The sequence below is a fragment of the Diabrotica undecimpunctata genome, chromosome 4, assembly GCF_040954645.1.
Source record: "Diabrotica undecimpunctata isolate CICGRU chromosome 4, icDiaUnde3, whole genome shotgun sequence".
Lineage (NCBI taxonomy): Eukaryota > Metazoa > Arthropoda > Insecta > Coleoptera > Chrysomelidae > Diabrotica > Diabrotica undecimpunctata.
Window position 1 is genome coordinate 126,843,512 of NC_092806.1, and position 26,525 is coordinate 126,870,036.

Genomic DNA, 26,525 nt, shown 5'->3' on the forward strand with positions numbered 1-26,525 from the left:
GCAAGATCCTTTTGTTGCCTGCTTCAATTTTGTTACTGATAACCCTCCCACAAGTATCCTTATGGACTACATATATATATATATATATATATATATATATATATATATATATATATATATATATATATATAATAAAAATGTACATATTTTTTTCAGTTGTTGAATCTATTATGCGTGGAGAAAAAGTCGGCATAACACCAAGAAGATCTCGTTCGTCTGCCTTACTTCACCAAACACCTCAAACTGCCACACCTGTAAGTATCTTATTCAATCTTATTTGCATTTTTTTTATTGTATTTGTTGTTAAATGGCATGTAAAATCTAAAAAGTTGTTTTAAAATTTATTTATATTTTCTGAAAAGACATTAAGGAGATGAAATGTAAAAGAACTAGAACAAGAGTTTACATTTATTTAGTAATATTTTGCATTTTGGAAGTTGTATGCGAGCCGGTGATTTCATATACTCGTAATAAGTGACGTAGGGAAGCAGTTATTGTTCAAATTGCTGAAGGTTGACTTAACTCAGAAGGTATTTTATGTTATGGCTTAGACTATTGATCATATAGCCAGTCACATATATTATGTATGTGTGACTTTTTGTATTTAAATATGTGTGGTGAGAATGCTTTTTTATTAAGTGAAGGCTCCCTTGATTGTCATAACAAAAAATAACTTTCAACATCACATGTCGAAGTAATGCAGGAAACAAGGGTATGATGAAAAAACTGGTAAAATAACTGATAAACCAGGAAACAAGGAGTTAGTTAATTGTGTGACAAAAAAAACTATGAGGGTTGAAAGGTAATATTCAGTTTACTAATATAATTTTTTTTATAACGTAATTATATAAGTCTGTTGTAAAGTGAGATGAAAGGAAATTGTAATTGAAATTCCCTTTCATCCTCTCCCTTTTCCAGGTAGGTGTGGAGACGCTCCAAGTGTTTCTCAGGAATCGGGATTAAATAATTTTAAATAATTCCTTTGATTTTGTTTATAAAAAAACAGTCCTAGACAATATTATAATATGTATATTTCTACTATGATCGTACTGATATATATATATATATATATATATATATATATATATATATATATATATATATATATATTATTATGATTGTTTATTTTGACTTTAATCTTAGTTTATTGAGCCAATAAAAAAGAATTATAACTTATTTGTTATCAAAAGTAAAATAATCCTTATATTACCTGTGTTCGATGGATTTAAAGATTTTCTAGTTGTCTTTTGTCGGGATAGAGAAGAAGGATAAGAATAAAAACTATATTATATTACAAAAATTTACGTTTCTTTATTTTATATGAACGAATAAAACAATTATCAAATTCTGTCGCTATCTTATCAATCAGCATACAAGAAAATAAATCAAATTTTTATAATAATAAGATTTTAAATCTACATACATTTATATTAAGTGAAAACCAATTTTACTTAAATTTTTCTTTACTTGAAACTAGAAACAACAAAACTTTAAACTTTTGATTAGCCTAACAAAACCTCAGTTCTTAAATTTGAATGCTAATGACCATGATGTCAAACCGATCCTTCACAGCTATAAAATTCAATTGTACAAAACACTTACAGCTTATTTTCTTATTGAGTTGTATGTTGGAACATACTCAGAAAAGTCCAGTCTCCTCAACGATGTGATCTCTCCTCTTTGGCACCTCGGCTCCTTCCTAACGTCTCTGCAAACCTCCTGCAGACTACACAAAAACACCTGATTCACTCCTCCAAACTCAGCTACTTATTTATGACACAAGGACCTCTTTTTGTCAACTTGATGCCGTAAAAATACTTTCACATATACTTCACAAAATGCCCACGGTAGATACAAGGACCTCTTTTAATCTACTTGTTATCTCCTTCTGCAAAACTATTCACTTATTTTCACCATGCCGGTATCCAAACTCACGAACTACACTCTATCTTGAGACAAACGACTGTTTCCTTCGATGACCAAATTATAACTGCCCCTCCGGTTCTCATGATCGGCTCACAAATTCCCATTTAAAAACGACCGTCCAATCAAAAGCTCAAATTGTGTTTACCATGATTTTGGAAAAGCCTAATTTCGGTTTCAGAGAACAACTAAATAGCTTACTTTAAAATTGGTTTTTTCAATACACAATTTATACATATTTCAAAAGATTAGAATATGGTCATTTAATACTCGATTATACAAACAATGAAAAGATTAACTTACAGGTAAAATGTCTTCTAATTCTAAACAAAGGTTTTTTGATAATTTTGTTTGAAACGGAAAAAGGTACAAATTTCTATTCTTATCTACACTAAATCTTATCTTAAATTACTATATTCAATTTGTTTATATTGATATCTTAAAATTTTATTTCGATGGTTTTTTTTTATTTATTTTTCTTTGGTTGGGAAAGAAGAAACATAACAAAATATATATATATATATATATATATATATATATATATATATATATATATATATATATATATATATATATATATATATATATATATATATATATATATATATGTATATATGAAAATTACTGAGTTCTCGGGAAGAACCGCGTTGAGAATTTAAAACTCGACGTTTAAGCACCCATTTTGGAGCCATTATCAAGAGGGATACGGTTCGGTTCGAGTTCGGGGTCTCAATCTGCCTACTCCCCTCACTCGAGACGTACCAGTATCGTGTTCTATATTGCAAGAACTGTCTCTCGGCACTGAGGTCTCAATCTGCCTACTCCCCAGTGTCGAGTGACAACCGGTCTTACCCTGTGTGGCTGCTTTTATACTCGCTGTATGCGCGGGAACGGTATGCGCTGACGTGGTCTGAACTGACGTGGCCTGAGCGGTGTGGGCGGGAGGTTGCTGAAGAAGGGGTCGCCATGTTGCCGGCAATCGTTTCGCGTCATCGCGCGTGTTCAAGCTGTGAGGCCGTTTTTCGATTTCGATAGCTTCACGAATGATTCTCGCTTTTAATGAGCGGATGGGAGCGATGGTTTTTGTTTTTTCGAAATCTATTTTGTGGCCTGTTTGAATATGATGTTGGGCTAGGGCTGAAGTGGTATCGGAATGTTTGACTGATAGAGAATGTTCGTAAATACGGTTATGGATTCGTCGGTTTGTCTGTCCTACGTATGTACGTGGGCAACTGGAACAAGGTATCTCGTAGACACCATGGTCTTCATTGGGGATTTGGTCTTTTACGGATCTAACGAGATTGGACAATTTGGAGTGAGTGGTGAAGATGGTTTTGATATTAAGAGGGATAAGAGTTCTACTGATCTTGTCAGTGACACCTTTAATAAAAGGTAGAAAGATTTTGGGTTGATCCGGCGGCAAGGTTTCTTTTTTGGATGGAATGGGGTTTAGAAGTTTTTGAATGCTTCTATTGATTTGGGTTTTGTGGTAGCCGTTTTGTAGGAGTGTTTGTCTTATTGAATTGATTTCGGATGACCTGTGATTGTTGTCGCTAAGTCTTATGGAACGGGAAATAAGAGTGTTGATGACTGAATTAAGTTGGGCGGGGTGATGATGTGACTGGGCATTGAGATAGCGGTTTGTATGAGTGGGTTTCCGGTACACGGAATAGGAAAAACTGTGAGGTGGAGTTTTCTGAATAAGAACATCAAGGAATGGCAAAGACGCTTCAGACTCAACTTCCATCGTGAATTGAATGCTGGGATGTATTCCATTCAGGTGGGAGAGGAAGAGATCTAATGTGTCTTTACCATGGGGCCAAATGACAAAGGTGTCATCAACGTACCGTAACCAGCAGGTGGGTTTGAGATTTGACGAGGACAAGGCTACTGTTTCGAAATGTTCCATGTATATATCTGCTATTACGGGAGAGAGGGGCGATCCCATTGGGGCACCTTTGATTTGACGATAGAAACGATTTTGGAACGTGAAATATGTATTAGACATGCAGTGTTTTATAAGAGATAATGTGTCTTGGGGAATTTGATGTTTAGAGTCCAAGATGGAAATGGTTTCATCGATGGGAATGTTGGTGAATAAAGAAACAATGTCAAAACTGACTAGTATGTCTGAGGGCGAAATAGAAAAGTTTTTCAGAAGATCAATGAAATGAAAAGAGTTTTTGACAAAAGACGAGGCGTTTTCGGCTAATGGTTGTAAGGATGAAGCGAGATGTTTTGCCAATTTCTGAGTGGGACAGTTGTATGCACTGACGATGGGTCTTAGGGGAACATTGGGCTTATGGATTTTTGGAAGGCCGTATATCTTTGGAATTCGGGATGATTTTTCTCTGGGTATAAGAGATTTTTTGAGGTCTGGAGATAGAGTAGACTTATTTATAATGGATTTGGTCGTTTTTTCTAGATATGTGGTTGGATCATTTGGGACATGTTTGTATTCTGTGGAATTCAGAAGTTCGCACATTTTGTCGAAATAGTTAGAAGAGTTGAGAATGACGGTGGCATTACCTTTGTCGGCCGGAAGGATGACGATGTCAGGGTTGTTGTAAAGTTCTTTGAGGGCACGTCTTTCTGAAAGACTAATATTTGAAGGTGGGGGTTTGGAAGTACGGAGAATTCTGGCGACATCTTGTCTGGCAACTTCGGCTTGGTCGGAAGGAAGATGGGAAATAGCTTCTTCAGTTTGACAAATAATTTTCTCAGTTGGAATGGAAAGAGGAGTGACAGAGAAATTGAAGCCTTTTGACAGAGCTTTGGTAGCTGAATCGGATATGTGAATATCTGAGAAATTATGGACAACAGTAGAAGGTTGTTGATTTGAAACGGGCGGTGGATTTTGCTGAGAGATAAGTTGGTCCAGTTTGCGTTTCTGGGTTTGGGTTTTGTTGTCAGAAATGTGTTGGGCTTTTTGGTGAGAAAGACGATCGAAAGTGTCCCATAATAATGGATGGATATTGAAAGAGTGGATGTCATTGTAGGTTTTAAGAAGTTGGGAATTTGTTGTATCTAAGTTGCGTCGGGTGGAATGAATTGAATTTCTAAGAAGCGAAAAACCAGTGGCTCTAAGAATTTTGGAAATTGATGAAGATTTGGTGTGATGTTTAACTTGTAAAGATTTTGGAATGACTTGATGGTCACGACATGATTTAAGAAAAGCAAGATCACAGAGAAGACGGTATTTGCGTGTTAGAAGATTAGAAAAAGATTTGGTAAGAATGAAAAATAAGACCCCTAAGACCCATCGTCAGTGCATACAACTGTCCCACTCAGAAATTGGCAAAACATCTCGCTTCATCCTTACAACCATTAGCCGAAAACGCCTCGTCTTTTGTCAAAAACTCTTTTCATTTCATTGATCTTCTGAAAAACTTTTCTATTTCGCCCTCAGACATACTAGTCAGTTTTGACATTGTTTCTTTATTCACCAACATTCCCATCGATGAAACCATTTCCATCTTGGACTCTAAACATCAAATTCCCCAAGACACATTATCTCTTATAAAACACTGCATGTCTAATACATATTTCACGTTCCAAAATCGTTTCTATCGTCAAATCAAAGGTGCCCCAATGGGATCGCCCCTCTCTCCCGTAATAGCAGATATATACATGGAACATTTCGAAACAGTAGCCTTGTCCTCGTCAAATCTCAAACCCACCTGCTGGTTACGGTACGTTGATGATACCTTTGTCATTTGGCCCCATGGTAAAGACACATTAGATCTCTTCCTCTCCCACCTGAATGGAATACATCCCAGCATTCAATTCACGATGGAAGTTGAGTCTGAAGCGTCTTTGCCATTCCTTGATGTTCTTATTCAGAAAACTCCACCTCACAGTTTTTCCTATTCCGTGTACCGGAAACCCACTCATACAAACCGCTATCTCAATGCCCAGTCACATCATCACCCCGCCCAACTTAATTCAGTCATCAACACTCTTATTTCCCGTTCCATAAGACTTAGCGACAACAATCACAGGTCATCCGAAATCAATTCAATAAGACAAACACTCCTACAAAACGGCTACCACAAAACCCAAATCAATAGAAGCATTCAAAAACTTCTAAACCCCATTCCATCCAAAAAAGAAACCTTGCCGCCGGATCAACCCAAAATCTTTCTACCTTTTATTAAAGGTGTCACTGACAAGATCAGTAGAACTCTTATCCCTCTTAATATCAAAACCATCTTCACCACTCACTCCAAATTGTCCAATCTCGTTAGATCCGTAAAAGACCAAATCCCCAATGAAGACCATGGTGTCTACGAGATACCTTGTTCCAGTTGCCCACGTACATACGTAGGACAGACAAACCGACGAATCCATAACCGTATTTACGAACATTCTCTATCAGTCAAACATTCCGATACCACTTCAGCCCTAGCCCAACATCATATTCAAACAGGCCACAAAATAGATTTCGAAAAAACAAAAACCATCGCTCCCATCCGCTCATTAAAAGCGAGAATCATTCGTGAAGCTATCGAAATCGAAAAACGGCCTCACAGCTTGAACACGCGCGATGACGCGAAACGATTGCCGGCAACATGGCGACCCCTTCTTCAGCAACCTCCCGCCCACACCGCTCAGGCCACGTCAGTTCAGATCACGTCAGCGCATACCGTTCCCGCGCATACAGCGAGTATAAAAGCAGCCACACAGGGTAAGACCGGTTGTCACTCGACACTGGGGAGTAGGCAGATTGAGACCTCAGTGCCGAGAGACAGTTCTTGCAATATAGAACACGATACTGGTACGTCTCGAGTGAGGGGAGTAGGCAGATTGAGACCCCGAACTCGAACCGAACCGTATCCCTCTTGATAATGGCTCCAAAATGGGTGCCGAAACGTCGAGTTTTAAATTCTCAACGCGGTTCTTCCCGAGAACTCAGTAATTTTCATTTATCTGACCGCGGAAACTTATCCGAACATATGTATATATATATATATATATATATATATATATATATATATATATATATATATATATACATATATATATATATAAGTAAAATGTATTGGCATGTCTCGCAAAACAGAAAACCAAAAAAGATGATGGAAGTAAATACGTATTTCTGACTATTGGTCGTGTTCAGTACGGTGCAGCCAAGTTAGAAAAAGGAGCATATTAACTTGGGAAAGGATAACTACAGGAGCAATGCGACCAATTTGTGGCATTAGAGTTAGAAGACCCTGATGAGCTTGAAATTACACTTTCTGTTTTCATATTTAAATTATTTTCCAGAAAATGTAGTTGCATTCAGCGAAGAGATCGAAGAGCGATTTTGCCAAGACTTCAAGCAGAAAGAGCGTCATTTTTTAGGTCTTTGGGATGTACGAATGATGGCAGATTACTGCTGGTCACTTAATAGACATAACGTTTCAGTTGGACATAGACCTAAGACACTCAAACGATCGTTTGAATTAAAGCGAGATAGACTTGATAAAAAAAAGTAAATTTAAATTTATATCCATTCTTACCCATACCCATTTGAAAGAGCGTTATGCGTATGAATTTACGATCAAACAAATTTAGCGGGTCTACATTACCTCAATAATGGCCAAAAACCACTATTTTTGCAGTTTTAGGTTAGTATATCTCGAAACCAGAGCTAATTCGGCAATTTGGAGCTTAGATTCGTATTCAACGCACCAAAAAACTTCGAAAAGTATACTTTGTTGTTTGGGTCTCAGACGTGGCGGCATGTGAATTCTTCAACATTTTTAAACAATTTAATGTAGTTACCGTATACAAAACTCTCTGAGAATCTATGAATATGAAAATAATATATTTGAAGTATAATATTTCTCCTTATAACCACTGTTGTCTATGTAAATATTAAATGCAACGTTCACGTATAACTGTCTCGTCCTAGCTTTGTTAAAATGCCAGAAGAACATATTTCCTAACTCTATGTAGTTTACCGTTTCCAATCCTATTATTTTAAAATTCCTGCTCACGGCAAAATACATTTTCATATTTTTAGAGTGTAATAAGAGCCCTCGACTGCCTCGCTGTTGTTTCAATGTCGTTTGGAGGTCGGGCTCTATATCCGCTCCGTTCGGCAGGATCCAGACTAAAACCTTGTAGGCCGGACACGTGTGTTCGTAGGTGTATTTGTTTATGTTCATAGGAGCTATTATATCTTTGTGCGCGAGATTAAGCTTTAGAAATAGAGCAAATACGATCTTTTACGGTTATAAACTGGTTGTTTATGGGTGGATGTCGTTTTTGTAATTTTCTTTTGTGATTGAAAATAATGTGTTGGTAAGTGCTGTAATTGAACGTGCCGGCGAATAATAGCAGCTTAATGGCACAGATAGCTAGAAACCGAAAATTTTCGGTAAATGGTAAACCCAAAAAATTATTCTGGATATAAATAAGCACTATAAAGAAGAAAAATATTTTGTCAACAAAATTGGTCATCAAGAATTAAGGAAGATAGTAAGTATGTTTGCAATATATAAAATAAAAAATTAAATATTATGTCTGTTTTCTAAACCATTAAGGGGTTCTACCGGAAGAACTCTAATTATAAGGGGGTAACGTCTGTTAAGTGGTTTTACTTGATATCTGTAAGATATAGAATAGGATATAGAATAAAATATGCGTGTTATCATTGTTCATTATGTAGATTACATATCACCATTCCGATATAACAGTGACATAAATGCAAAGTTTAAATTTTACAGGTGAGAAAAAACGATTTGAAGTTGTATAAAACGTTTAGTTGAAGAGGGTTTAAGTGACAGAAAATAATGGTTAAGAATATGTGGAATTAATAATTTACTTTTATTTATTTACCAGGTATTAGGATTTAATCACTAAGTTACGTCATTTTTCTCTAAAAATTGTTCGTTTATCTCAATGACACAAATTGTCGTAATTGTTAGTTCTGTCAGCGATTCCATAAAATTTTCTCTGTCAAAAAAAAAACAATGAAATCTGTTTTTCCTAAATGCGCGATTTTTCCTAAAAGGGACCGGTTTTAAAGTGATGTCAGATGTGATTGGATGACGACCTCATGACGAAAAATTAAATTAGTACTTTATATACAATTTTGATATAATGTTATTACGTTTTGTATTATGAAAATAAAGCTTATTTTGCCTAAAATGTGTTCTTACTAAGAATATATAACAAAGAAATATATAATTATGCAATTGTTACTTATAAATATTATGGACCGTGTGAGTCCTCGTTGACATCTCAGAAGCACAGGCCAAGTATGCTTTCTAGACCATCTGCCCGGGCTCGAAATGTTGTGTATTTTCAATGAGTTCGAGAAGCCGCTGTTGAGCTATACAGCATTTTCTGACTTTTATGTCAGACCTTTTATGTTGTAGCGGTTATATTTCCTACCACATGATATTACTTATAGCAGGTTGAAAACTGGGGACATAAATTGCTGGGTTGGAGATAGGGTAAGCAAAACAAACCGGAACGTTTGCGAACGGCTACTCTTGCTTTGATTGGAGAGCTGGATCGTGAGTAAGTGAATAAAAAAAGGACGGAAAGGAGTAACTACAAAAAGTGAATCAAAAAGGTACTTACATGGATTTCCTGGACAACACAACACAAGAAGGTTCCTAAGCTATTTAAAATGGACGCCGCTTACAAGAATCTTCTACTGGATGGAAAGATAGGCTTTTCTGTTCAAAAAAAAACATTAAAAGGGTTAGAATATTTTTAAAGGAAATAATACTACTCTTGGTTTAGGGAGAAACATTACATATTTATTATTATCTCATCATGAACAGTTACAAATACAAATAATACTAACAAAATACAAAAAAAGACTTACAATGGTACTATCGATTTACAACTCGAGAATTTGGGGACACTATAAGAACTTAAATTATTAATAAATTAAAATCATCTAGATCTTTCAATGGAGCTTACATTAAGGTCAGCCTTTTTAAAAATAAAACAAAACAAATTCAAAATTTATGGTTAGGTATGTACCAAATGTCCGAAGAAAATGCTAACTGTTAATACAACTTGTTTATTGCAATTTTTTAACTTGCCATGAAAGCAATTATTGATGAAAAGTGTCTATTTTTACTTTAAAAAAATTATAACAAAAAAAGTACCTGATTTCACTGACTATTGTATGTCCTTAAGTTATGTGACTATTGTATGTCCAGCTGGAACTGGACTCAAAACACTGCAAAATAACACAAATGCGTCTCACAAGCTGCAAAATGGTTTGAAATGACCAGGGACAAACAAATAGACGATTCTCTGTTGAAGCTGGGCACTGGATCATCGAGCTTCGGGTTAATCAACTGCAATCTTCAAAGCTTGGCTTTTCAAAACTTCTCGAATACATGTGGATCCCTTGTATCGTTATAACACCTTACAGATCTTCCATTTAGGACATAATATAACACATATAACAAATCGGAGATTAATTCAGCAAAAACTGACACATTACATTTGAGTATAATATTCACTTCTCCACATATAAATTTGCCGGTTCCTTGAAGAATACACACACAAGCTCTTTTCCCGTCAAGATCTTAAACCAACCTCTAAATTTGACCTTCCTCACTCTCTGTGTACCAGCTTCCTCCGTTTCCTCTCACAATTTCTATCAGTCAAATAGACTAGCCAATCGGGATTCTTTTCAACAACGCTTATCATGAATCATTGTTTGGGTTTGAAAATTGCAGAATTAAAACGTAAAATATGACCATATTTTTACTACGCAGTTGAATTCTTTCTGCGATGATCAAATATAAACAAAAACTCAGGAATTTTATACATAGCCCAGGGGCATACCAAATACATTTTATACTTTGAATATTCGATGGTTATAAGGAATTTATACATGCTACAATGTGTGAGTCCGTGTTTGCCTCTCATGGCAATTAACCTGTTAACATACTACAGGAAACGAGGTCTAGTTGCAAAGTTGCAAAATTTTCATTTTCTATGTACCTACTTTGGAAATGCGTTTTTCTTATGCACAAAATGCAATTTTCATTTTATCACCATGAATTTTGTTCACAAACTTTCCTGACACTTCCCCGAATCTAATGCAAAAAGTTTCACAGTGATTCATCTTGCTGCAGAAACTTGGTATAGTCGAGTCCAACGATATTTCGTCCGTCGGCAAATTCAAACAGATAATATTTGTATGTTATGCGAGATTGGTTGTTTCACCGACACAAATTTTTTTGATACAATTATTAAATCATAAAATAACAATGTGTAATGTGTTTATTATAGTCAAAGGCAGAAAATCTGATTTTGGAAAAAAACAAGCAAAACGTTATATTTCTTTGTTTTTTAAATGGTTAAAAGTGAAACGTAAAATAAATTATCACTCTACCACCCTCTCAGAAAAAATACTAGGTAATACAACGGCATCTCTATAGGGTTTTTTAACGCTTCCCATTTGTTTCAGGCACTTGTAATATGTCATACATACATCATATGACGTAGATATATTAAAATTATACGACATGTCATAAGTGCCTGAAATATATGAGAAGCGCTGAAAATCCCTATTAGCATTTAACGATGACGTACCTACATAGAGACGAAACTGTGGAAAAGTATATTACATTTAAGAAAATATTGTTTTAAACAAAGTTAGCAATTTATAATGAAAAACTGAGTTGTTTTAACTGAAATAATCATCATGTTAGCGTACCTTGTCTAAAATATTTCTCCTGCAGGCGAGCTCTCATCATTTTCTACTTTCACTACACGGTTTACTGCTTTTTTCCAGTCGGCACTTGTAATCTCTGATAGTTCATATCGAATTAAATCGACCATGTTAGCGTCAAATTTTGGAAAACTATTTTTCCTCCGAATCCGTTTTTTTACTTGTCTCCAAATAAGTTCGATAGGATTGAATATGCAAAAATAAGGTGGTAACCTCAAAACATTATGGCCATGTTGTATTGCAATAGTGTCCAGTATATATTGTTTCTTATAAGTTTTAGTACGAAGCACTTCAAGTATAACTGGTTCTTATTATAGTTGTCTTCAAAATACAAATTATTTTCTGAGAGGAAATCTTTTAGTTCCTGTTTTGAAGACGAACTGTTAAGAATTTATTTGAGAAGCCTTGAGTGGTACGTAGCATTGTCCATAACTATCTCACTGCCCGGTGTTATATTGAGAAGTAATGTATTTTTAAACCACTCTTTGAATATAGGAGAATTCATATTCTGATGATAATCTACACTACATTTTTCTATTTTTTCCTTTTTTCCACAAAGCATTAACCCATTTGGCACCCAACCATTTGCAGATCCACAGTGCACAATAATCATCCGAGAACCTTTATTCGGAGGTACTCCTTTCAACTGGCACCCAAGTGAACCATCAATCCAACCCTTACTAGCGGTATCATGCGTGTCATACCATGTCTCGTCTAAATAATAGATAGTCCGCTGTTGGTCTCGATATTCTTGAATTTTTTTTTAAATAATTTAAACGCCAGTGTACTATCCTCTTACTTTTCATAATAGCCACCCGTTTATCAACGATTGTGTATTTGAACCTAAGTTATTTCAGCCGTCTACGTAAAGTGGTTTTAGGGCAGCTTCTTCCCAAGCTTGGTGTATATAATATCAAATGTTGGTATTACATTTTTTTATGTATTCCTCGTAAACCAAATTCCTTAAACATTTAGCAGTCACAATATTAATTTGTTTAGGTTTTTCAGCATCCGAAACATCACTTTTCACGATATCGCGCGTAGTAGAATACGGAACTCCTATTAGAAAGGCCGTTTTTCTTATAATACTTCCTTTACAACTATTTTCAGGATCATTTTGAAGATTTTTGTAAACGTTCATACAAATTCTCTCAGATTGTTCATTCAAAACAATCCTTTTCTTTGGAAGTCTTAGACACTTTTCTACAGTTACAGTCTCAGTGTCATTGTTTTTTGTATCAATTACACTTAGACGATTGTTGAATACTACACTATCTCTAGTACTGCTTGGGTTCTATTGCTCCCAAGCACGAAAAACTGTAGGTGATTTTTCCCATGATCTAAACATTTTCTTTATACGCAAATAGACAGTTTCAAGAAAACAACAACAAAAAAATACTACAATTATTATAATTGCTCACAACACAACAAAGCAATGCAAAACAAAAAACAAAAAAAAAATTAAAGCAATGCACAATGCGCATCTATTTATAAACAAGCTAGTTGCAAAGATACAACTAAACTAAAAATTTGCAAGTCCAGTCCTTTAGATAAGGCACATGCCGGTATTTTTACAACCGGATTACTCATCGTAAATCAATCAGTTTAAAACTTGAAAATTGATACTTGGGCATTAGTACAGTTTATTTAGACGAAATATTAAGCAATATAATTGAAAATTTTTTCTACTTTTAAGAACAAAAAAACAAGTTTATTAGTGGAACGTAATTCAAAATTATTCTGCACATTATATTTGAAGCATTATTTGGTTAAAACATCTCATTTTTGGTGCTAAAAAATATATTAAATGCATGTAATAATTTGTCTGGTCTAAAGGTGGTAAAAGATGGTCTGGAAGTTATATTTTTGTTTGAATTTGCCTACGGACGATAGAAAGCCGGTGCTAACTATAGGTTTGTTTAGTCCTTTATAGTACTTCATTTCTTCGCTCTCTATAAATAGTTACATGTTTTAGTCTAATCTAAAATGCATTGTTCAATGTATATTAATTTCACTACTCTTTTTTTAATGCCTTTTTGGCGTGACAAATTTTATGTCTATTATGTTTTTCTTATTATTATTTATTAAACATCGATTGTTTTTTTCTTCTAATGCTTTTTATATATGTAGGTTGGTCCATGACATATAACATACCAACAAAAAACAGTCCCTCGCTCATCAAATCCAAATCACTAATCGTATCGTAATCTGGATGCTTTTAAAGAGGACCCTACTCTATTAAACATTTAAATTGTATCCCATTAAGTTCTTATACGCCTGTAATTTTTCAAAGCGTGACAAGGGTCAAGGCCCTTTTTACCACAGCAGGTAGTACAGAGAGGAGAGAAGGGCGCATCTTTTGGGTTCTCGGTAGGCGCAAAAGAAATACGTCAAGAGATGAATTGGCTGTTTTGCCGCGTTCGGATAGATTGGGAAGTTACAGTCCATGGTAAAAGTTTGTGTTAGGGGAATCTTAAAGAGGATGTATCCTTACATTCTTAACCTAAATATACATAGAAGAAATACTTTGTCTTTTTCAATTTAACGAGTTTCATTGTTAATATTTTTAGAAGTCCTCAAATATTTCTTGTTTGTAAATGTCTACCCTATATATATAACACGAATCGAAATATAAAATTTCGGTATAAAATTACTTGTGAACGTGAAGGATTGATTACCTTATAATATGAATTGTTTGTCTCATGCCATATTTCACTGGGACTTGATAGTAAAACTATGTTTCCTGTTTGAATATATTTTTTTCACGGGTTTCTATCTTAGTTACCTATCAAGTTTTCCCAACTCATTCATTTTTAATATAAATTTTTTGTCAAACAATACACTACTCGTTTCCTTCCATTTCTTCAACCCAGCTCTAAGTCTACTGCATGCATCTGCATCCATTTTTCCGCGGCCATAACTCAGTGGCTAGGTACTGGCCGGATGGCTTGGGTTCAATCCTGGCACAGACATCACAAATTTTTCAGTTTAACAGAGCCGCCACAGTCCTTCAGAGGCCATTTGAAGCCGTTGGTCTCGACCTCAGTACAATTGGTAATAACAACATCCTTCCGCAAAAAAATATCGATCCTAGATATTTACTTAAAACTATTTTTATAATCATTTCACCATTCAAAATTACCATTTTATTTGAAGTGTTGTATCATCCACATTTAGAAACGTTAGAAAAGGATGAGAATATTAGTTTATAATAATAAGACGGCTCAGAAGAATCTTTGGGCATTATCACAACATTAATAGCAACCAATACCGAATGAGAACAAATGCTGAGGTCAAGCAGATGTATAGAGCGAGCGATATAGTCCAAGAGATTAAATCCCAACGTCTTAGATGGGCTGGCCATGTCCATAGACTCCCTAATAACCGCCTTGCCAAATTAATATGGGAGGAAGCCCCCACAGGAAAAAGGCCCTTAGGACGTCCACGAATGCGATGGAGAGACAATATATGGTCATATCTAAGAACAATGGGGCTGCCCACTGACCCAACTATTATGGACGACCGTTTCAAGATGGAAGCAAGTTGTGCAGTCAGCCAAAACCCGCCCCGGGTTGTAGTGCTACGAGAAGAAGAAGAATAAGACGGCTTAATTTTTCAAAACTGGGCCGTCTAAACCAGTTAAACTTCCAGAATGTAATGCTTGTATATCAATAAAGTAAATTGTAAATTAACAACAAATAGTTTCAACCAGGGTGGTGTTGAAGGGGGTGAGTTTTTTAATTATAACTTACCTTAATTTTCGTGCAAATCAATTTTACCAGCGGTCATTTTAAAGGATTTTGTAAGATCTTTAGAAAAGTTTCGATAAGTTTTCTATGAAAAACTTACCGTTTTCCGGTTACTCAATATCATAATGTTTGGATTTTTCGAAAAGTCTACTTTCGAACAGCCACAATTTTGTTAATATTAAGTTTACGGTAATAAAAAAAACGAATCTCTATTTTATAAGCTTCATTTTATATATAAACAACAGTTTTTCCGAGAAAATCAAAATTTTTGGAGTTATTGAAAAACTGTTTAAAAACATTTTTTTTTACGTGAACTTTCAGTCACGAATAACTCCAAAAATATTGACTTTTCGAAAAAACTCCGCCTCCCCACTAACTCACCCACCAGTCAATTTGAGTAATCACACTTCATCATGACTTTGGGAGATTGAAGACGTAAACGAAAAGATATTGAACAATGGGCTAATTAAAGTGTGAGTGGTGGAAGTGATTTGTTTCGGAAAACTATGACGAAAGGAGAATAAGAACAGACTTCTGAAGCCTTGTTTTTATGGTTTTCTAATCTTCGAGGGTTGGGAAGTCCAATTAGTGGCCTTCCTTAGTAGTCAAGCTAAGGCTGTCGAGCTTCACAAACGGTTTAAGGATGGTGAGGAAAATTTTACTGCAAGTGATGATTGGTTCGACAGATGGAAGAAGAGGTATGGCATCCGATAACTGAACATTTCGCGTAAAAAACATTCAGCCGATTTATCTGAAATTGAGCCGGATAATTTAAAATTGGGAGATCTCATTTTAAAGCATGGCCTCACGTCAGACCAAATCCTCAATTGTGACGAAACGGGTCTCAATTTCAGAATGCTTCCAACCAAAACACTGGCAGCCCAAAATGAAAGAACTGCGCCTGGATACAAAAGAAGCAAAGAACGAGTAACTCTTTTTATGTGTAGCAACTCTTCTGGATTCTTAAAATTAAGTCCTCTATTTATTGGAAAATCGAAGAATCCAAGGCCTTTTAAAAATATTTAAGTAAACTGCCTACCCACCATTTACAGGAATCAACGTAGTGCGTGGATGAATTGCCAAATTTTTAAAGATTGTTTTTTTGACGAGTTCGTTTGTGTTGTTGAGGCCTACTTAAAAAAAACGTACCAAGAATAGCTGTTCTTCTTTTAGACAACGCGCCATCTCATCCAGATGCAAGTTCGGCTAGCGGTGACATTTAAGCTGTTTTCTTACCAGCAAACGTTACATCTTTTATTCAACCTCAGGACCAAGGATTTTTAGGTTATGAAACGGAACTATCGTCGAAGGCTTCTCCAAGTGTTGTTGACCTGGTTGGATGAGGGAATGATTGTGAACAACTTTGCAAAAATCATGGCGAAAGCTTTTTCAAATTGAAGCGAAAAGTGATGGAAAAGATAACAATAACTGTATTGCTGAAATAGTAGACCTCGCTAATCAGTTACCAACGGAACTGCCGATAAATGATGAAGACGTCAATGAGTTGATTATGTAAGATCAGCAAATGGAACTGGCTGATGATACAATCGTCGATCAATTAACACAATATTACTGAGGATGACAAAGATGAGATAATCGGGAAAATATATCACTCCGAAGGATTGAAGGCGATTGGAGCTTCAGCGTTGGTGCAACATCGCAGCGTCAAAACGAGGTCAGAAGCTGACGCAAAAATCTATCAAAAACTTTTTTAAAACATTAAGATGATCCACTATGTAAATGTTTTCGTATCTATATATTTTAACTATGTACTCTGCATACAGGTTTACATACTTCAATTGTACATAATAAAATAATTACGTACGTCATAACTTTTGAATTTTTGGTTTATTTTAAGCAAATACCCGATCTCTGCGTTATCCTGCGAGTTTTTCGGTATCGGATGTATGCGCGGTCCCAATTAACTCAAATAATCGCGAGTCTACTGTATTGGCATATGCTAGATTTGAATCTTTAAACTCTTTTCTACCTACTGTTAAAATTTTAAGCAAATGCATTTATACAAAAAGAATTCTGATCAGAAAATCGTGATATCCTGTACTAATAATAAACGAAAATTAATTTTCAATAATATTTTTTAATTAGTCTTTTCTTTTGCTGTTCGATTAATAAGTACAAAATCAGCATAATTAAAAATAAAAAGCAGCTTTTTCAATACATATATTATATTATCCATCTTTTCGGTCTTTATTTTTTTCTTGAGTCTCTAAAGAAAACATTTCCTATTTTTTCTACTACTGATTGTGAAATATATTAAATATACAGACAATTTTTAAAACGAAATCTGTTTATTAAAAAACGATTTATAAAAGATTAATTTTCACACAAAATACGATTTCCTGTAATGGCCTATCCCAATTTCCGTAGTTCTATGGCTCAGACTTTTGTACGTGACTGTACGTTCAAGAACACAGTGTATTAGGTTGACTAACAGGTAAAACGTTTTTAACACTTGACTAGTCGTCTGCTACCATGCGTGACTAATCCGATATCGGATTCTTGGATATTGTAGGGATCGGATCATATGAAAGTGACTCAGAGAATAGAAATATTGAAAGTAAAATTTCAAGGCATTAGTCACGGGCTGCATTTCAATAAAAATATTGTGTATTATATAAGGTGTAACAATTTAACTTTTGTCGACGATTACTTAAGCCTAAAATGTTAAGCATCAAGTAGCGAGTGACCCAGTTTATCCATTTGTGTTATTTTGATATTCTTTTTATTGGTGTATTTTTTGCCAAGGCGTTAAAAAAGCCCTTTTTTTGCCCGAAAATAACATTCGTGATATTTACTCTAGTTTCTACAAAAAAAAAATGTATAAGTAGTTAAAATTTGAATGAAGAAATCTATTTATTGATCAAAATGATCTTTATTGCACATATAAAAAGAGCAAGATAAGTTCTGACTCACAAGAAGTGCAAATTTTATCAGGATACTCCAAAAAATTCTTTCCTGTAGATGTAGGTATCACCGATCAGTCGTAATTCTTCTTTTATGTTGCTTGGCAGGCGTTTACAAGAGGTTCGAGGCGTCAGCAACACCAAAAGGAGTCCATACTGCGAAGTTTGTTCCAGCATAATATAAATGGTGCTTTTCAAGCTATACACGGAACAAATATTTCCATAGGCACTGGAAGACTAGAATGAAGGCATCAAGATCAATGGCGTACCAATAAACAATCTTCGATATGCGGATATTCTTCTTGTAGTGCCTATCCGTTTCAGATATTGGCGATCATCATGGCAATCTGTATCTTGCAAACTGCTGCTCTGAAAAGATTTGTAGTTGTTGTGTTGAAGCGCGTATACCACGTGAACCACCAGAATAACACCGTGTCATCCGCGTATCTGATGTTATTGATACATTCTCCGTTAATTCGAATTCCGACTTCAACATCCTCTACTGCTTCTTGAAAGATTTCCTCAGAGTATATGTTAAACAGCAAGGGTGATAGTATACATCCCTGTTGGACCCCACGTTTGATTGTGATATTATCGAATTCTCCTGCCTCTGTACGGATAGACGGTGTTTGATTCCAGTAAAGATTGTAAATAATTCTTCAAATGTGTTTATTCCAATATTTGTTAATATCTCCATCAGCTTGTCGTATTTTAATGTATCTTTATGGTAATCAATGAAGCATGCATAAAATCGCAATTCACATCTTTTCATCGTTGAAATAGCACTTGTATGCTAAAGAGAGTCACTGCGTTCCGAAAACCAAACTGTGTACGGCTGATTTTTTCTTCGCATGGTCTATATATCCTTTGATGTATGTTTTTAGAAATAACTTTAAAATGTGGCTCATTAAGCTGATGATCCGGAAATCATTGCAGGATACGGATTTTGTTTTCTTTGGTAGCGCAATAAATGTTGACTTCAGCCATGATCTTGGTATTACTCCGTTTAAATATATGTCATTTAATATTTTTGTTAGTCGTTGAGTACCATCGGTGTTAAATAGCTTTATGAATTCAGCAAATGCATTATCAGGTCGAGGAGCTTTGCCATCTTTTAGTTGTGATATTGCTTTTTCCACTTCATCTGATGTGATTGGTAAGTGGTCGTTACATATGTAGGAGGGAGGTTGTTCGAACCTATTATCATCAAAGAGTTTTTCTATGTGGTCCATATGCATATTTCTTGATTTGTATCTGTAATGATGTTCCCCTGTTGATTTTTTAGTTTGCTAGCTGTGTTGGATTTTTGAAGACCAACTGCTTGTTTTACCTTTTTATGCATATTAAATGTATCGTGTTTTTGTTCTAACAACTCTATCTCTTCACATTGTGTTTTTAACCAATTTTCTTTGGCCTTTCGTATTTCGGTTCTTATTTGTCTCTGAATGTTTTTGTACATTTTTTTGTTATTCTTTGATTTTCTTCGTTCTTCCATGAGTTGCAGTATATTGTCATTCATCCAACTGTTCCTCTTCTCTTTATTTTTTATTAGATGTTCTTCTCTGATCTTGTTTAAGGTTTCACGTATATTATGGCGTGATTCTTCTGAAAGATTTTTCTGACAGAATCCGTGCGACTGTCGTCTATTGTTTCCTTATCTTTTAGTCTTCTCATATCACATTTTTTGTTACTATTCTTTTTTATATGCGGATGATATTGTTAAACACTAAATTTATCTTGATTAGTAAAAAGAAAATTGAAAATATCGACCTGTAATCTGAAATTAAAACTCACTGTATAAAAAAGTATATTTAAAATAGCAAATATGACATATATATTCAAGTATGTACACTACAAACATAACCTATCCTAAGTGCTCTTTGGAACGATTTAATCGTATATCGAAATAAATAAATATGCAATCAAAACAATATCTAGTAAGGTACATAATGATAACAAAAAGATTTATGTTTCGTTAATCCATTTCTTAATCATGATTAAAATAGGGACTGCATGAGGCAAAAACATAGCAAATAATAATAATAATAAAATATGTATTGTTTTAGTTTTAAAAATATTTGAAATAGTGAGTGCTATGTGACATCTGGTTTAACCTGGCTTAGAATAGATAAAGTAATTATTATAATCACAATGGATTGAGTAATCGGTTAATCGGATTACAGCTTGAATTGAGAGCCTGGTGGTCTGCATTCAAATTTGGATAAGGAACCTCCACATTGTGATCAGGGAACCTCGATCCATATTGAGATAAGGAAAATTTGGTGGTCCACATTGAAACTGTATTGAAACGAGAAAATACAAAACTAAGATGCGTGGAAACAAGAAACATAATATCTTACCCAATTAAGACAAGTGCTCTTTCAACGAACAGAAATGATCTTTTGGTTTGTTCGTTGTACCCATAAACCATCTAAAAACAGTTTAATTTTATACACATACAAAACATGAATGCAATAACAGTCTACCATTTTCCAATGAAGCAACAGGCAATTGTAAGTAATAATTATAAGTTGAATTACAAATTCAACTTATAAATACTGTGCTAATAAAATTCTTATAATAACAAAAGAATTCGATCTATTTTTTACATTTTTATTTTCTATAAATTCTGTAAAGAATTTTCATGTTTCATGAGATAGACAACATTCAATAGAAAAGCGATGAAACATGTTTGATTTAATGTGTCCTAAATTCCATTCGCTTCACATCGCAGCTCTATCGAAAAATGAAAAACAAACAAAACGATGGAAATCAATGAATTTTATATGCCAAGCAATTTTCCAACAATAACAAACAGTGGGCGTACTTAACAACTCGTGGAAAACATTATATACGGCAAACAAGTTCAACTGGAGGTCAGGTAGAGTGGGGTATTTTTAAAGTTTTTACCAATACACTTTTTATTGTAACTAAAAACAATACCATAGTCACAATATAATATGGAAATTAATATAGAGAAATAATATTAGTTAGTAAGGTGAATCTATCAGCTCATGATAAAATATAAGCTCTTCTTCTTGTTCTTCTTAGCCGTTAACCTGACAAGTACATATTTTCATCTTATAATGGTGTCTCCCAATAGAGGTTAATGATCGAATCTTGGTACGTGATCTGCCGTGGCTGTTAAAACTACTGGTGGCGTCCTTCCAAAAATTATGATATAACTATCAATACATGTATAATATTTTTCACCTAAGAAGGCTTTGAAATTAAATGCTGTTAACTTTATTACTAGCGGACCAGATAAGTGGCGATATATTTTCCACTACCTTTATGAATAATATTTTACTGCTCTGTTGTTTCAATCAGCACTGCTCAACAAGTTATCGTTTTTTGGTTTTAATATTTTATTGCAATAGTACGAGTACGGAATATTTATTTAAACAGTGAATTTATTACATATTAATTTTTTTGATTTCTTCTGGCGTATCGTATAATGTAGGTTTGCCCAATAATCAAAGTTATGATTTTACAAGAACATATTATTTGAAAAATAAGTAGTACACTTCCCGTCATATAAAACTGGTACACTTTTTTTTCCCAATGTAAACCTGTGTTCAGACTGGACACAATGGTTCGTGAACAATTCGTTGTTGTCATCACAGATAACGGAATTTCAGTAAATTTAAATAAAACGTAAAACGTAAAAAATAACGTTCAAAAATGTATACAAGTTTTTAGATAGGTATTATTTTTATTATTAACAACAAAAAACCGTATCCTAATAAATTTAATAACCAGAGAGAGGATTGAGTTAATGTCCAAAATGTTGAACGATATTTAAACTTAGGGTATTGGCACAGGGAACATTGAACACAGAACACAAACTGTTGACTGTATGTTATGTCAATAATTTTAGTAACAGGCAAACTACCTAAATTAATTTATTATTTATTACATAAACGATAAATGTGAAAAACTAACATTATGCTTTATCCTACGTAGATTATAAACTATAAAATATTCGGGACGAAATATGCTTTTCAAAATGTGACAGTATTACATTACAATCCAATATCTCTCTGTAATGTTCCTTATGGAGGTTGAATCTACACTCTAATTGTAATCCGTTTTTATCTATAAATAGACTATTACCTTTTTACATTATTATGTCTAAAATGTAAACAAAAAACATTTACCTACCCATTGAGATGCATATTTTTTCAAAATTAAATGATTTACGGTGTATAAATGATAATGAGAATAAAATTAAGCGGAAAAAGATATCATCGTCTGTCTTAAAAAATCCTCTTATAACTGAGAAATGTTGGTTTAGTATCTACAGATGTTATCAGTACGTGAAAACTTCCCGAACATATCCGAACGATAAAACATAAAAATTAAACATAAAAAATATTGCTTGCCATCAGTCAGATTTGACAAGTTTGTCAAAGTGAATTTTTAGAGATGCCACGTCAGTTAAGTTAGTTTAATAAAACTGACTAATAATTTCAAAAATAGAAGATGGTTGGTCTATTCGACAACTGGCTCAAGAGTTAAATAGAAGCAAAACCACAATCCACAACATTAAAAAAATGGGAAAACGAGCAGACTTTGGATAGAATGAGAGGGAGTGGGAGACCAGTTATTACTACAGCCCAACAAGATGAAACATTAACTAATTATTTCCATACGGCAAGGCAAGCAAAAGTTAATACAAACTTTAATGCTTTTATAACTACAGCATTAAGGAGAATTAGAAGAACAGATTTTAAAAATTGTGCAGCCGCCCGAAAATACAAATTTAGCGAGGAACATAAACAAAGTAGACTCCTATTCGCTTTAAATTACGTTTTAAATGATCCAGTAAATTTTTGGAACCGTGTAATTTTTACTGATGAAAAAGTAATCCATTCTCATTATGATGGCCATATTAGGGTTTATAGACCGCCTCGAAATAGGTTTAACGAAAACTATATTTTATCAAGTGATAACTCCGGACAGTTCTCTGTAAATGTTTGGGCTTGGATGTATAAAGGAGGTTTAAGAAGGTGTTGTAGAATTGAAGGACGATTCAATACTGAAACCTATTTACATATATTAGATAATGTGATGTTGCTATCGGTTAGGGAAATTTTCCCCAACAATAATTTTATTTTCCAGCATGACAACTGTTCAATCCACACAGCCCACCATGTACAGGATTACCTTATGAAAAATAGCATCGAAGTTCTTCCATGGCCCTCTAAAAGTCCAGATAATAATCCAATAAAGAACGTTTGGGGACTTATGATCAACAAAATACAAAAATTAAATGTAGTTCCCCAAAACAGGGATCATTTATCGACCATCATTGAACAAACCTAGGAAAGCTGGACCGAAGATGAAAATTTGTCACTAAATTTAATAAACTCAGCTCCCAGTAGATTACAAGAAGTAATTAATAATAATTGAGCTATGACAAAATATTAAATTTTCGAATTGTAATACATATATTTAAATTCCACACTTGTTCATTGCAAAAATTATTCATTTTTTATTAATTTAAAATTAAATTTTAAATTTTTCCAATGTGTTTTATTTACTGTAGTATTCCACAACTCAATACAGTTTTGTGCTACACTTAACGAGAAACCAATCACACCTCTCGATTTGAAATTAAACATAATAATTTAAAGTCATGTCTAGATTTATTATCTATCATTATTTTTGAATTGAAATATTTTCATAAATTATAATAAAACACGAATCAATGTATGGGTACTGAAATAATGGAAAATTTCAAAATTAATAGATTTTTTTAAGATGTATGTTTAAATAAATGTTTAAATATAAATGTGACTGACTGATCGAGAATGCTCGATATTGTTTTAGTTGTTAATATACTTATATGATAAACTTGCGACCTGTCGCACAGCCCTGCTTTTAGCTGGTTTGATATAATATTTTCGTTGAACTGGCAACGTTGCCTTCGAAATTAGAATGATACATTGTGAAAAGCTCAACTTACACAGCTTGAAAAACACGATTTTCGGTTATAAGAGTTGTACCAGTTTTTTATGACGCGAACGGTACCATGTGTCATAATAATTGTAATCTCCTTTATACATACTTTAAAAATTTGTTTAGTAATGTATTTCTTAAATCCACACAATCATTGAAAAATGATTCATGCTGTTTAAAAATATCTTTCTGTTAACGACACTGTCATCGAAAAAGTAGATCAAATTCAAACGTCATCATATTTCTCTTCTGTTTATCGTTAAAAATTAATTGATGGTCGTGGGTTGTATTGGTGTTATTTAATAATTTAACAATATACATAATCAGCAAAAATCTTATTTAAAACATGCGAACGGTTTTTGCAATCACAATCAATGCAGTGTTTATGCTTGTTTAGCATTGGCTGTTAAATAATTTATGTTCGATTGTTTCGTCTGTTGTACAACCTTCGTCCTTTTTAGGGTGTTATAGTTGTATGTAAGTACCTATTTTTTATAGTAGTGTAGTTTAAAGCAAAATGAGTAATTTGGAATAAAATAAAATACAGTCGAAACGTAGAGTGTTATCTCCAGAAGAACCGCGTTTAGTTCTAAAAGTCGAAAGTTATTTTAATTTGGAAAAAAATAATATGGGTCCATTGACATCTGTTATGGCAATTCAGAAACGCACATGCGATGCTTGCGGTATCTCAGAGAGGACGTTCCGAAGAATTAATAAAAGTGAGGATGAAACAAATAAAGTAAGCAAGAGAAATCGTCGACATCCAAAAACTTTAAATTTGCATCAGTCAATTAAACTTGCAAGTAAAAATATTATTTATAATATGTGTAAAGCCAAAGAACATGTAACAGTGCTGTGTTACAAAAAATAAAAGACAAGGAACTGTGTGTATACTTCATTCTGGAAATGATGAGGGTTTTATTCCTGACGCTAGTTTAATTTTTTTGTCCATAAAGAATACAGGTGATTACCATGGAAATATGGATGCAAATATGCTTGAAGAATGGTTTGAAGAAAATTTGTTAAAAAAATTGAAGCGACCGTTCATAATAGTGTTGGATAATGAGTACCACTCAAGAGTAGAAGAGAGTCCTTCAAGTAACTAGACAAAAGAAGAAATAAAGTTGTGGTTGGCAGAAAAGAAAATTTATCACAGTGACATATTTTTAAAAGTCGATTTACTTCAAAGGTATGGAGAGCACAAAATTCAAAAGTAATTTGTTACTGACCAAATGGCTCTTAAATATGGACATGAAGTTCTTCGACTTCCACCCTACCATTGCCACTATAATGCAATTGAGTTAGTTTTTGATATAGCCAAAAATTTTTATGGTCAACATGCATCCAAAACAACAGATGACGCTAGCATTCTTAGTTTATGGAAAGAATCGCTAGAACAAATAAAGGCAGAACAATGGCAAAATTGTATTAGACATACGGAAGGCATTATCGTTCAGTCTTTTCAAACCGAGCGAGTTATAGATGAGGTCCGGCCTCTAATTATTCGGATAGACAATTCAGATAGTGACGACTCTGGTAGTGAAATATCAGACAGTGAATAGGACAAATCATTTGCTAAAAAGAAGTAACAAAAAAGTGTTTCGGGAATTCAATTCTGACTTTGTGGTGTTTTAGTTAAACGATAAATTACCTTCGGTCTAATTACTGAACTACATACTCTCAATAGTTTTGGTATTAATTACTGGACTACACGTGTTTAAACATTTTGTTTTGCTGAAAACTCGGAAGTGATTTAGTGTCAATTTGTTTCAAGGTTATATTTAATACAGTGTCAGCAGAAAGTAAAGTCTTGGATGTATTTTATTCAAATTTGGACATACCAGCAACTTATCAAGTATTTTCCAATTTAACTGCATGCAAAACCACTCGTAATAATTTCGAGTATTCGAAATATTCCGTCCCACTTCTTCTAACACGCCCTGTATTACATATTATATTCATTTTATTTGCCTTTGATACAGTAAAATCCAGTATTATTACTGAACATAAAATACAGGAAATTAAATATTTTTACTTTTCAAGCGATCGGAATTAAATATTAACGCCCCACTGTTTGAGGCCCACTGATCATATCTTAATTACATATCAGCTGTCATAGGGTAAAAGGATTATAACGGGCAATTAAAAAAATGTCTTTATCCAGTCTCTCATATTTTGTGAAACTTTCTTAACTTAAAAGTGCCACTACTTGGACCGACTGACGAATACATATAAAGAAAAAGTACTCACAATCTTTGTGCTGTA

At 33.9% G+C, this 26,525-nt stretch overlaps 1 protein-coding gene across 1 annotated transcript in view; it reads left to right on the forward strand.

Annotated features, from left to right (window-relative positions):
* The window catches only part of LOC140438392 (uncharacterized), an 802,897-nt gene that overhangs the window by 442,502 nt on the left and 333,870 nt on the right, over nt 1-26,525 (forward strand). Inside the window, exon 6 of the mRNA XM_072528074.1 lies at nt 157-254. Within this exon, the coding sequence (XP_072384175.1) occupies nt 157-254 (98 nt within the window). The remainder of the gene's footprint in view (nt 1-156; nt 255-26,525) is intronic.